Source organism: Leucoraja erinacea, chromosome 14 (genome assembly GCF_028641065.1).
Source record: "Leucoraja erinacea ecotype New England chromosome 14, Leri_hhj_1, whole genome shotgun sequence".
NCBI lineage: Eukaryota > Metazoa > Chordata > Chondrichthyes > Rajiformes > Rajidae > Leucoraja > Leucoraja erinaceus.
The window spans coordinates 24,236,760-24,250,447 of NC_073390.1; the positions used below are offsets into that span (position 1 = coordinate 24,236,760).

Consider the following 13,688-nt stretch of genomic DNA (forward strand, 5'->3'; position numbering starts at 1 on the left):
GGGAATCAGTCAGACACCTTTTCCCAAGGGGTGGTAAGGTCAAAGTTTAGTTTAGGTTGGAAGGTTTGGACGGTATGGAATAATCTTCCACATCTCTGTAGATTCTGTGGTGGTGCCTGACGATCGGTTTAGTTTAGTTTTGTGTAGTTTCATTCAGTTTGTTTAGTTTAGTTTAGTCTATTGTCACATGTACCGAGGTGCAGTGAAAAGCTCCCCATAAACCCCAGTCAGCAGAAAGACTATACATGATTAAAATCGAGCCGTCCACAGTGTACAGATACAGGATAAAGGGAATAATGTTTAGTGCAAGATAAAGTCCAATGAAATACAATTAAAGACAGTCCGAGGGTCTCCAATGAGGGAGATGGTCGCTCAGGATCATCTCTAGTTGTTGATAGGATGGTTCAGTTTCCTGACCACAGTTGGAAAAAATGTCCCTGAATCTGTAGGCGTGCGTTTTCACATTTTTCTACCTCTTGAGTGATGTGAGAGGGCGTAGCTTTAAGGTGAGTGGGGTAAAAAGTTTAAAGGAGATTTGCGGGGCAAGTTTTTTTACACAGAGGGTGGCAGATGCCTGGAACGCTGCCAGGGGTGGTGGTGGAGGCAAATAAAACAGTGGCATTGAAGAGACGTTTAGATGGATTGGGTTCAGGTTTATTGTCACATGTACCGAGGTACAGTGAAAAGCTTGGTATTGCATGCTACCCGATCAGATCAGATAATACTATACATAAATACAATCAAGTGAAACTCAAGAATAATAGATAGAGCAAAGGAGAAGATATAGAGTGCAGAATATAGTTCTCAGCATTGCAGCGCATTTTCATTCATAAGTTCATATAATGCCCCTGTCCCACTTAGGAAACCTGAACGGAAACCTCTGTAGACTTTGCACCCCACCCAAGGTTTCCGTGCAGTTCCCGGAGGTTGCAGGTGGTTGTCGGAGGTTGCAGGTAGTGGAAGCAGGTCGGGAGACTGACAAAAACCTCCGGGAGCCTCCAGGAACCGCACGGAAACCGTGTGTGGGGCGCAAAGCCTCCAGAGGTTTCCGTTCAGGTTTCCTAAGTGGGACAGGGGCATTACAGGACCAGAATTAGGCTATTTGGCCCATCAAGTCCACTCTGCCATTCAATCATAGCTGATCTATCTTTCCATCTCAACCCCATTGTCCTGCCTTCTCCCCATAACCGCTGACATCCTTACTAATCAAGAATCTGTCAATCTCTGCCTTAAAACCATCCATTGACAGCCGGCCGTCTGTGGCAATAAATTCCACAGATTCACCACCCGGTTTTTGGGATATACAGCAGATGGAGCAATATGGATCATGTGCAGGCAGAGGGTATTAGTTTATCTTGGCTTCGTGATCAGCACAAACATTGTGGGTCGAACGGTCTGATCTTGTACTGTCCTGTTCTATGAAGCCAAAACACCAAAGGTCACACAGTCACAGGGAGAACGTGGAAACTCCATACAGACAGCACCTGAGGTCAGGATTGAACCCGGGTCTCTGGCGCTGTGTTACCTCTCATCCTTGTCAAATCTCTCACCCTTGCCTGTCTCTGTATCTTCCTCCAGCTGCTACACTCAGATCTCCAAACTCATAGGCTCATACAGCATGGAAACAGCCCCTTCAGCCCAACATAGTATCAATGCCAAGATGCCCCAGCTAAGCTAGTCTCATCTACCTGTGTTTGGTCCATATCTCTCAGACTGGGTCTAAAAATATTGGTTGCCAGGAGACAAAGAGGGCCCAGTTCATCAGCGGCCCACTTGCCATCGGGCAAGCTGACACCCTGGCCAGTCTGTCACTGCATGTACCCGTTCAAGTATCTGCCTCAACTACTTCCACTGCGGGTCGTTCCATATACCCATCACCCTCTGTATGAAAATATTGCCCCTCAGGTTTCTATTATTGAGCGAGTAGTGGAGAGAGAGGGGGTGAGAGAGAAGCATGCGTGAGGAGAGAGAGTGGGGATAAGAGGAGGGAAAGAATATGAGAGGGAGACAGACAGAGACTGGCAGACAGTGAGAATGGGGAGAGAGGGAGAGTGGAGAGAGGTGAACAGAGAGATAGAGAGAGAGAGAGAATAGGAGAGGGGAGAGAAGGAGAAAGAGAGAGAGGGGAGAAAAGGAGGGAAAGCAAGTGGGAGTTGGGGAGAAGGTGGGAGAGTACAAGAGGGGTAAGAAGGAGAGGAACGGAGAGAGAGAGAGAGTGTGTGGACAAGGGGAGGGGTGCAGATGGCCGGAGGAAGGGAGGGAGACAAGGGTAAGGATGGAGGAGGGAGGGAAGGAGGTAGGGGTGGGGATGGTGGGAGGGGTGGGGATAGAGGGAGGAAGGGTTGGAGAAAGAGGGAGGAAGGGTGGGATGGATGGACGGAGGGGTGGGAATGGAGGGAGGGATGGTGGGAGTGAGGGAGTGAGGAATGGAGGGAGGGGGGGTGACACAATGACGCCACTCGCTGGACCCCACCAGGACGTTGCCCCTGGTTACGCGGTGTTCCTCTGGTCACTCCCAGCCAGTCAGCAGTCCAGAGGCCGGGAGGGCAGGAGGCCGATCCTACCAGCTCCAGTGGTGACCCTGGGGAGAGGGAACGGAAGATGTCAACCAGGTTCCTGCTCCAATGGGTTGTCGGTTTGCATCAGCACCTGAGCTGCTACAGGGCGAGTTCCTGGAGGAGATCTCTGCAGAAGTTGGGGGAACACTTCTCAAGGAGTTGTGGGAGACACATCAGGGAGTTGGGGGGGGGGGAGATCCCTCAGCGAGTTGGGGGAGGAATACCTTTGGGAAGTTGAGGGAGATCTATCACGGAGGTGGGGAAGATCCGTCATGAAGTTGGTTGAGATCCCATCATGATTGGTGGAGCCCAAACCACCCAGGAATGGGCATCACTGATGAACCCACTGTGAGGACAGTTAAACCCTGGTCAGAGGTAGCGGACTCCACACTTCAGCAGTGTTTTGGAAACACTGACTGGAAGGCGTTTGCAGCCCAGGCCACCCTTGACTCCCACACGGACATTGATTCCTACACATCCTCTGTTCTGGACTTTATAAACTTCACCATCAACAGTGTCACCTCCCTCAAACGGGTGACCATATTCCCGAATCAGAAGCCATGGATGAACAGCGAGGTCAGGCTACTGCTGAAAGCACGGGGCACCGCTTTCAGGTCAGGCGATGCTCGAGCCTACAGTTCATCCAGGGCTAACCTGAAGAGGGGCATCAGGAAGGCCAAGCACTGCCATAAGCTCAGGATTGAGGAGCACTTCAACAACAACTCCGACCCCCGACGCATGTGGCAAGGCATCCAGGCCATCACGGACTATAGACCCACCAACATCACCCCCACATCCAGCGACGCCTCCTTCCTTGAGGAGCTTAATCACTTCTATGGCCGCTTTGACAGGGACAATCTAGAGACAGCCATCAAGGCTGTGCTCCCTGCCGATCACCAACCCCTCACACTCACCCCCTACGACGTGTACGTGGCACTGAGTAGGACTAATGCACGTAAGGGTGCAGGCCCTGACGGCATCCCCGGGCGCGTGCTTAGGGCCTGTGCTGCGCAGCTGACAGACGTCTGGACTGACATCTTCAACCTGTCACTTGCCCAAGCAGTTGTCCCCACTTGCCTTAAAACCACCTCCATTGTGCCAGTGCCAAAACACTCCACTGCGGCAAGCCTCAACGACTTCCGCCCAGTTGCACTTACCCCCATCATCACCAAGTGCTTCGAGAGGCTGGTCCTGGCACACCTTAAAGGCTGCCTACCCCCCACACTGGATCCCTATCAGTTTGCCTACCGCAAGAACAGGAATACGGAGGATGCCATCTCAACGGCACTTCACTCCGCCCTCTCCCACCTCGACAACAGAGACACTTACGTAAGAATGCTGTTCATCGATTACAGCTCAGCATTCAACACCATTATACCCTCTAAACTGATCACAAAACTCGATGACCTGGGCATCGACCCCTCCCTCTGCAACTGGATACTGGACTTTCTAACCAACAGACCCCAGTCTGTTAGGTTAGACAAGCACACCTCTTCAACCCTCACCCTGAACACAGGGCTGTGTGCTGAGCCCTGTGCTGAGCCCCCTCCTCTACTCCCTCTTCACCTATGACTGCACACCTGTACATGGTGACTAACACCATCATCAAGTATGCAGATGATACAACGGTGATTGGCCTCATCAGCAACAACGATGAGTCGGCCTATAGGGAGGAGGTCCAGCTCCTAGCAGCATGGTGCGCTGACAACAACCTGGCCCTTAACTCCAAGAAGGCCAAGGAGCTCATTGTAGACTTCAGGAAGTCTAGGGGCGGCACGCACACCCCCATGCACATTAACGGGACGGAGGTGGAACGTGTTTCCAGCTTCAGGTTCCTGGGAGTCAACATCTCCGATGACCTCTCTTGGACCCACAATACCTCAACTCTGATCAAGAAGGCTCACCAGCGTCTCTTCTTCCTGAGGAGACTGAAGAAGGTCCATCTGTCTCCTCAGATCCTGGTGAACTTCTACCGCTGCACCATCGAGAGCATCCTTACCAACTGCATCACAGTACGGTATGGCAACTGCTCTGTCTCCGACCGGAAAGCACTGCAGAGGGTGGTGAAAATTTCCCAACGCATCACCGGTTCCTCACTCCCCTCCATTGAGTCTGTCCAAAGCAAGCGTTGTCTGCAGAGGGCGCTCAGCATCGCCAAGGACTGCTCTCACTCCAACCATGGACTGTTTACCCTCCTACCATCCGGGAGGCGCTACAGGTCTCTCCGTTGCCGGACCAGCAGGTCGAGGAACAGCTTCTTCCCTGCGGCTGTCACACTACTCAACAACGTACCTCGGTGACTGCCAATCATCCCCCCCCCCCCCCCCCACTCCTCCCACCAGGAAATAAATACTATGCATGTAAATAGATTTATTTATTGCTCATATTTATGTCGCTCTTCTAGGGAGATGCTAACTGCATTGCGTTGTCTCTGTACTGTACACTGCACAATGACAATACAGTTGAATCTAAATCTGAATCGGAAGGGTTCCTGACGCCAAATAGAAGACCTCCCTTCTCCGCCTCCCGTGATGTCTCTGTCCTCCCCAACTCCTCCTCCCCCGGTTTCCTCACTTGTTCTCTCTGAGGGTCAGTGAGGAGGTGCCGGGACTTTCCCTGGTCCGCACCCAGTGTGCCGCCCTCCCCCAAACCTCACCCCCACCCGCGTGCTGGCAGAGGTCGGAGGTGGTGAGGTCAGGCCCAGGTGTAGGGGAGAAGGTCACGTACACGGAGGGTTCCTGTGGCGTTGAACCTGTACGCGAGGCGGATGCAGTGGGCGAGGGCCAGGGCGAAGATGACCAGGGCCAGGGCCATGGCCAGGAGGTGTTGGCCGAGGTGGTAGAACTCGAGGAGCGGAGGGTCGAGGCAGAGCGGGGGCAGGCGGTAGGGGTAGGGGAAGCTCACGGCATAGCCCAGGTACCCCTGGCCTGACACCCCCTCCTGGGCAAAGTAGCACAGTGGGCCGATCAGCATGGCAGCCAGAGCAACAGCAAACTGCAGGCACGACGTCACCAGGGTCACCAGGCCAAAGGTCAGGCCAGCGCCGGGCTGCCAATGGAAAGGGAGCTCAGTTAAAAGGATTGGTGACATCCTCCCAAACCCCTCCCTGACCCCACCATATCCCCTCTGACCCCATCTTGACCTCCCCTGACCATAACCCAATCATAACCTCTTCCTGGCCCCATCATAACCCCTTTGTGACCTCATCATGACCCCTCCCTGACCCCACCATATCCTCTCTGACCCCATCATGACCTCCCCCTGACCCCTCCATAACCCCATCATAACCTCTTCCTGGCCCCATCATAACCCCTTCTTGACCTCATCATGACCCCTCCCTGACCCCACCATAACCCCATCATAACCCCTTCTGACCTCCTCATGACCCTTCACTAATCCCATCATGACCCCTCCCTGACCTCATAATGATCCCTCCTTCCCTGACCCCAATGTAATGTCTCCCTGACCCATCAAAACCCCTAGTTGACCCCATCCAGAGAGTGGTCCTGAACTATTATCTACCTAATTGGAACCCTCGGACTAACCTTGACCGGACACAGCTGGCTTTAACTTGCACTAAACATTATTCCCTCATTATGTATACACAGTAATGGCTCAATTGTAATCATGTGTTTAGCACGCAACATAAGCTTTTCACTGCACCTTGGTACACATGACAATAAACTAAACTAAAATAACCTCCCCATCACCCTTCCATAAACACCTCCATCACCCCTCCGTAACCCCTCCCTGACCCCTCCATGACCCCTTCATCACCTTTCCTTGACCCCTCGCTGAACCCACCTCACTCCCACCGTGACCCTCCCTGACCCCTTACCACCTCTCCCCAGTCCTTCCCGCATCTCCCTGACCCTTCCCTGACCCAACCATGACCCCCACACTGCCTTGACCCTGACCCTGACCCTGACCCCTCACCGACCTCTGCCGTGTCTTCCCTTGACCTGACAGGATCCCATCCCCTCCCTAGCACCAGCGTCTCCAGAGGACATGGATGGGTGACGTTTCGGGTCGAGACCCTTCTTCAGACTGAGCGCGGTTGATGAGGGCAGGGGAGAAAGCTGGAAGGGAGGAATGGGCAGGACAGTGATAGGTGGACACACATGAGGCGAGTGATAGGAAGACACAGGTGAGGGGAGGGGGTTCACTGGCAGGTGAGTGGACAGAGGTGAGAAGGAGACAAAATGCATACAAGGAGAATAAAGGATGTCATTAATGGGAGGATGTCAAATAGGTGAAATGTAAAGGTAGAGGGATTCCCTCCCCTCACATCTATAGGTTGAACAAGATGGGAGGGGGCAGAGGGAATGGGGTGAAGGTTGTGGGGAAAAGGGGGGCAGGATAGTGGAGAAATATTCTTCAGTTTTCTCTTCTCAAATTCAGGTGAAAAGTTTTTGACTGATTCATTCATTCCGTTTCTCTCTCCACAGATGCTGCCTGACCTGTTGAGAGTTTCCAGTACTTCAACCAGAATGTGTTAGAGAGAACTGGACAGGCGACATTCGTGGTCGGGATCCTTCTTCAGTCTGACACCTGATACGTTGCCTGGCCATTCCCTCCACAGATGCTGCCTGACCCTGCTGAGTTCCTCCAGCACTTTGACTTTTTCTCAGGATTCCAGCGTCATTTCTACCGGAAGGACAAATCGATGGTCATTCACAGGTCTGAGTAGCAGGCTGTTCAATTGATGCAGTGTTGGTTTCATGAATGGAGGAAGTCGTTGAGGCTTGCCGCAGTAGAGTGTTTTGGCAAGTCCAAGTCCAACTCAGAGATGAAATGTAGGAAGGAACTGCAGGTGCTGGTTTACACCGAAGATAGACACAAAATGCTGGAGTAACTCAGTGGGTCAAGCAGCATCTCCTGAGAAAAGCTATAGGTGACATTTTGGGTTGAAACCCCTCTTCAGACCCGAAACGTCACCTGTTCCTTTTCTCTATAGATGTTGCCTGACCCGCTGAGTTACTCCAGCATTTTGCGTCTATCTTCAGAGATGGAATGTTCAGCGATTGGTGATTTACAGTATAGACCAGGAACTGCAGATGCTAGATTATTCAAAAAAGGACACAAAGTGCTGGAATAACTCAGTTAGTCAGGCAGCATCTCTGAGGAACATGGTCCGAAGAAAGGTCCTGATTAGAAATATCATCTATCCATGTCCTCCAGAGTTGCTGCCCGCTGAGTTACTCCAGAATTTTGTGTCCTTCTGATGTAATCCAACACCTGCAGTTTCATGTGTCTACCCATGTTTTGTCCCACTTCCACCTCTCTTTTCCAGTGCTCTCACCCCCCCCGATTCCATCAGTCTGAAGAAGGGTCCTGACCCGAAACGTCACCTATCCATGTCCTCCAGAGATGTGGTCAGAACCACTGAGTTACTCCGACACTTTGTGTATACAGCTGTTTAAGTGTTCTTTCATCATTACCAGAGATCGTGAATTGTATTCCTTCTCTGCCAACACAATCAGCACACCCACAATCAAAGTCTGTGAACGAGAGGGTGACAGGGTAGTGTTAAACTTGCTCATTCATTCCCCCCCCCCCCCCCCCCCCCCCCCCCCCCCTCATCTCACTCCCACTCACCATTTTTCCTCCTCGTTTGTTGGAGGTTTATTGACAATGTTATAACCAATACCAAACCTGGAGTATTGTGTGCAGTTTTGGTCCCCTAATTTGAGGAAGGACATTCTTGCTATTGAGGGAGTGCAGCATAGGTTTTACAAGGTTAATTCCTGGGATGGCGGGACTGTCATATGCTGACAGCTGGGCTTGTACACTCTGGAGTTTAGAAGGATGAGAGGGGATCTCATTGAAGCATATAACATTGTTAAGGGCTTGGACACACTAGAGGCAGGAAACATGTTCCCGATATTGGGGGAGTCCAGAACCAGGGGCCACAGTTTAAGAATAAGGAGTAAGCCATTTAGAACGGAGACGAGGAAACACTTTTTCACACAGAGAGTGGTGAGTCTGTGGAATTCTCTGCCTCAGAGGGCGGTGGAGGCAGGTTCTCCGGATGCTTTCAAGAGAGGGCTAGATGGGGAGAAGGCAGGAATGGGGTACTGATTGTGGATGATCAGCCATGATCACATTGAATGGCGGTGCTGGCTCGAAAGGCTAAATGGCCCACTCCTGCACCTATTGTCTATTGTCTATTGTCTATTGTCTACTCTAGGGACTAACCCTAGGCTTATTGTACCAATGCTGTGTTAACGGTGCGCCACGCTGTGGGAGGCGCTGCACTGAGGGAGCGCCGCATTGTATTTTCTTCATCAAATTTAATTTATTCAATTATGATATACAAAATATTATTTACAAACCAAAACCATGGTAACACACCCACCGCCATAATACAAAATCACCAAATTATCTCAACACTAAATTTTCAAATAACTATAATACAATGCTTGTTGAGGATACATTCCACTGCCCATGGTGTCAAGCTGTCCCGGAAGTCCACAGGTTGCCCGTGGACAGCGCATAGTCCCTCTAGAACACCACCCGGGTGCGGACATAACCTCTTCCGCCTGGCGCCGTAACTCGCAGATGGGCAGCTTGGCCAGGCCTAGGAGCAACCCAACTAGAACATCTTCAGCTCTACCCTCTCCCCTACGCACAGGGTGTCCAAAGATGAGGATAGTGGGTATGAAATGCAACCAGAGGGCAAGGCGTAGGGGAGAGGGTAGGACTGCAAAGTGGGAGGGGTCATACTGAGGGAACACCGCACTGTGGGAGGGGTCATACTGAGGGAGCGCCGCGCTGTGGGAGGGGTCATATTGAGGGAACACCGCAGTACTATCAGTGCTGTCCCCTGCCTGTACTTGTCAACTGCTTGGAGACAAGGCAGGAAGATTCTCCACAGCGGGACAGCGGTGGGGGTGGGACGGCCAGTGAGATGTTGGGACAATCTCTCCTCCTACCGTGACTCCGTTCCAGATGGGACAGGCAATCCGTACGCTCCAGTCAGCAAACCAGGGTTTGTAGGAAAAGGCCGGGAAAAAGCTGCCGATTCCCAGGAAGATGCAGATAATCCCCAGAGCAATGAGGGAGCGCCCCACATGGAGGAACCTGCCCTTCATTCTTCTCTCTCTCTCTCTGTCTGTCTCTCTCTCCCGTCTCTCTCTGTCTGGCCCTTACAGGAAGTGAATTATAACCTGTGTTTACAGAAAGTGGTCCAAGGTAACCATCACCAGGTAACCAGATCCTAGCAACTAATGGGAACATGGCCATGGGTGACCTGCTCAATGTCCAATGTCAAGTCAACTTACAGTGTAAGTCAACACAAGTCAACACAAGTCAACACAAGTCAATTCAAGTCAATTCAAGTCAATTCAAGTCAATTCCAATCAAGATGTAGGAACAAGATATTGCTGATTTATTTTATGTAATCTGCAGTTCCCTATTTCTACATTGTAAGTGCAGAAGCTGGTTCACAAAATAAGACAAAGAGTGCTGGAGTAACTCAGCAAGTCAGGCAGCATATCTGGAGTACAACGGTGACGTTTTCGGTCAGGACCCTTAGTCATAGAAGTAACATACCCTATGGTCCAATTTGCCCATGACAGCCAAGATGCCCCATCTAAGCTAATCCCATTTGTCTACGTTTTGCCCTTATCCCTCTAAATCTTTCCTATTCATGTTTCTGTCCAAGTGTCTTTTAAATGTTTTTGTACCTGCCTCAACCACCTCCTCTGGCAGCCCGTTCCATACATCCACCACCTTCTGCAAGAAGATGTTGCCCCTCATGTTAGTAGTATATCTTGTCCCTCTCATCAGGCACATGGATAGGAAAGGTGGCATGAGCAATTAGGGCTGAAGGGCCTGTTTCTGTGCTGTAGTCCACGGTAATGCAAGAGGTGGTCCGTAGTGTTCCGTTGTCGAGGTAGGATTAGGGTCGTGCGGATCGGTTCAAGAACCTAATGGTTGCAGGAAAGTAGCTGTTCCTGAACCTGGTGGTGTGGGACTTCGATCCTGGTGACGGGTGCTGTCTGTACAGAGTTTGTACGATCCCCCCCGTGACCTGCGTGTGGGTTTTCTCCGGGTGTTCCGGTTTCCTCCCACACTCGAAAGACCTGCAGCTTTGGAGGTTAATCGGCTTGGTAAAATTGTAAATTGTCCCTAGTGTGTAGGATAGTGCTCGTGCACGGGGTGATCGCTGATCGGCGCGGACTCGGCGGGCCGAAGGGCCTATTTCTGCGCTGTATCTCTAAACTAAAGTAGGCTGTTATTTGGGTGTATTGTGATGAATGCCAGCTGGTAACCAGATCTTTCCAGTTCACTGCATGTTGCAGACAATCACGGAGTAGCCAACGACCTTCTAGAAGTCAACAACAGTTTGGCACCTATAACTTTCTTGTTGGTGAGGCTGCATTAATTGTGTTCAGTTTTGGTCACATTACTATAGGAGGGAAGTGGTGAAGGTGGAAAGGGTGCAGAGAAGATTTACGAGGGTGTTGCCTGGACTTGAGGGCCTGAGCTATAGGGAGAGGTTGGGCAGGCTAGGACTTTATTTCTTGGAGCGCAGGAGGATGAGGGAAGAACTTATGGAGGTGTATAAGATCACGAGGGATATTAATAAGGTGAATGCATGAAGTCTTTTAACAGGGTAGGGGAATCAAGAACTGGAGGAAATAGGCTTAAGATGAGAGCGGAAAGATTTAGTAGGAACCTGAGAGGCAAGTTTTTTCACACAGAGGGTGGTGGGCATATGGAGGAGGTAGTTGAGACAGGTACTATCGCAATGTTTAAAAAACATTTGGACAGGTACATGGATAGGAAGGGTTTGGAGGGATATGGCCCAAACGGGGGCTGGTGTGACTGGTGAAGATGGGGCATGTTGGTCGGCATGGTCAAGTTGGGCCGAAGGGCCTGTTTCTGTGCTGTGTGACTATGGCTGGGTATACCATGGTAAATCTCAACTGGGCAACCAGAGCCCACATTTCACTCCACCTTGGCAACCATGAGAGTTGTAATGTGCAACTGTGAGCGATCCACCAATTCCTCCCGGCTTGTACATTGGAGCCATACCTGGGTCCTTGCAGCTCGCTCAACCTTGGTAACCCTCGCTGGGCAACAGGTCCTTGTAGGTCACTAAGCCATGGCAACCCTTGCTGGTCCTTGTAGCTCATTTACCTTGATAACTGTTGCTTGGTAACCAGGTCCTGCCAGATCACTGTATCTTGGCAACTATAACTAGAAAACCAGGTGTTTGCAGCTCACGGAACCTGGGCAACTAGTGCTGGGTAACCAGCTCACTGTATCTAAGCAACTATCGTGAGGTAACCACGATAGATGCTGTTATAACTTGGCAACTATTTCTGGGCAACAGGTCCTCGCAGTTCACTGTATCTTGACGACTATCTGGGTTAATCTGCACGTTTTGAGGAGAGGCTGTTGTGACAGAGTGGATCAACAGGAAGGAAAGGGAACCTGCGTATTTTGGGGAGTTGCGAAGAGCAGGGAGTGGGGTGTAGGGTGGGAGGGGCAGTGAGGAACCGTGGATGAGGTGAAGTGGGGAGAGCATGTGGGATGAAGAAAGGATTAACTTCTGCTTTACCAACCTGAGTCCCGAGGGCCCACTCCGCAGAGAACCCAGGACAGACATGCTGCACTGTTGCGCAGCGGGTAGAGCTGCTGCCTCACAGCACAAGCAAACTGGGTTCAATCCTGACCTCGGGTGCTGTCTGTGTCTCCCTATGACTGCGTGAGTTTCCTTCAGGTGCTCATGATTCCTCCTACCCTCCTAAAACGTGTTGGTTTGTAGGTTAATTGGCTTCTGTAGATTAGCCCCAGTGTGTAGGGAGTGGATGAGAAAGTGGGATTAACATAGAACTGGTGTGTGGCGTGGCCTCGGTAGGCCGAAGTGCTTGTTTCCATGCTGCATCTCAAAACTAAACTAATCTAAACTTGTAAAAGAAACATCCCAATGGATTCCAGAAATGGGATCCTGTCTCTGACTGGTGACGTGTTGGGTCGGGACCTTCTTCAGTCTACTGGGGGGGGGGGAGGATGGGGGGGGGGAGGGAGGAGGGGCGGGCCCGAGCCTGGCCAGTAATAGATGAACACAGGTGAGGGGGTTATTTGATAGACGGATTATCAACCACCTTAACTCTGTGAACTTTGTAAGGTGCATGGCTAGATCGGAATGAAGCAGGAAAAACCCTTTAAGTTTGTTCAATTTTCTAGCTTGATGATTCATTTCAAAACAAACAAAATCTCTTTCTTCAGAGAGTGACATTCTATCCTGTTGTTCCTGAATCATTAGCGATATAAATGTTTCAGATGAGGCGGAGGAAGTGACTCCGGCACAAATCTCTCCCCTGTGTGTGTGTGTGTAGTTTACTTGTACGAACCTTTCCCTTAGTCCAATCAATAACGCATTGATTGCTACGATTTTCTAAACTTAATATTCTGGATCTGAGAGTCACTGGCAAAATCTTCATTGATCTTTATTCAGGATTTATAGAGGATGTTTCCAGTCGAGGGAGAATCTAGGGCCAGAGGGCACAGCCTCAGAATAAAAAGAATATCTTTAGAATGGAGATTTAGACTTTAGATTTTAGAGGCACAGTGCGAAGCAGGCCCTTCGGCCCACCGAGCCCGCGCTGAACTGGGATCACCCCGTACATTAGCACTATGCCATACACTAGGGACAATTTACTATTTACAGAAGCCAATCAACATACAAACCTGCACGTCTGGGAGGAAAGCGGAGCATCCGGAGAAAACCCATGCGGTCACAGGGAGAATCTACAACCCCCATACAGACAGCCCACATAGTCAGGATCAAACCCAGGTCTCGGGCTCTGTGGGGCAGCAGCTCAACCATTGCGCCACTTTGTCACCCCTGAGATGAGGAGGAATTTCTTTAGCCAGAGGGTGGTGAATCTGTGGACTTCATTGCAACAGATGGCGGTGGAGGCCAAGTCATTGGGTATTTTTAAAGCGGAGATTGACAGATTCGTGATTAGTAAGGGTGTCAAAGGTTACGTACGGGGAGAAGGCAGCAGAATGGGGTTGAGAGGCAATGATGCCATGACTGAATTGCGGGGCAGACTCGATTGGCCAAATAACTTAATTCTGCTTTTACCTCTTATGGTCTGTACGGAGTTTGCA

General features: G+C 50.8%; 1 protein-coding gene across 1 annotated transcript; it reads right to left on the reverse strand.

Annotated features, from left to right (window-relative positions):
• Positions 1-2,208: 2,208 nt before the first annotated feature.
• LOC129703415 (transmembrane protein 212-like) lies at positions 2,209-11,570 on the reverse strand. The gene is made up of 4 exons (XM_055645821.1): positions 9,494-11,570; positions 8,000-8,059; positions 5,286-5,606; positions 2,209-2,581 (listed from the first exon to the last, which is right to left on the reverse strand). Exons 1-4 carry the CDS (start codon positions 9,650-9,652, stop codon positions 2,561-2,563), a joined length of 561 nt encoding a protein of 186 aa, XP_055501796.1. The 5' UTR covers positions 9,653-11,570; the 3' UTR covers positions 2,209-2,560.
• Positions 11,571-13,688: the final 2,118 nt, after the last annotated feature.

What these genes read in the sequence shown, in the direction of transcription:
- LOC129703415 (XM_055645821.1), bottom strand. Translation starts at nt 9,652, where the DNA reads ATGAAGGGCAGGTTCCTCCATGTGGGGCGCTCCCTCATTGCTCTGGGG. An exon ending in CCATCTGGAACGGAGTCACG is followed by an intron (nt 8,060 to 9,493) that starts GTAGGAGGAGAG and finishes TCTCGTTCACAG; the next exon opens with ACTTTGATTGTGGGTGTGCT. An exon ending in AATACAATTCACGATCTCTG is followed by an intron (nt 5,607 to 7,999) that starts GTAATGATGAAA and finishes TTCCATTGGCAG; the next exon opens with CCCGGCGCTGGCCTGACCTT.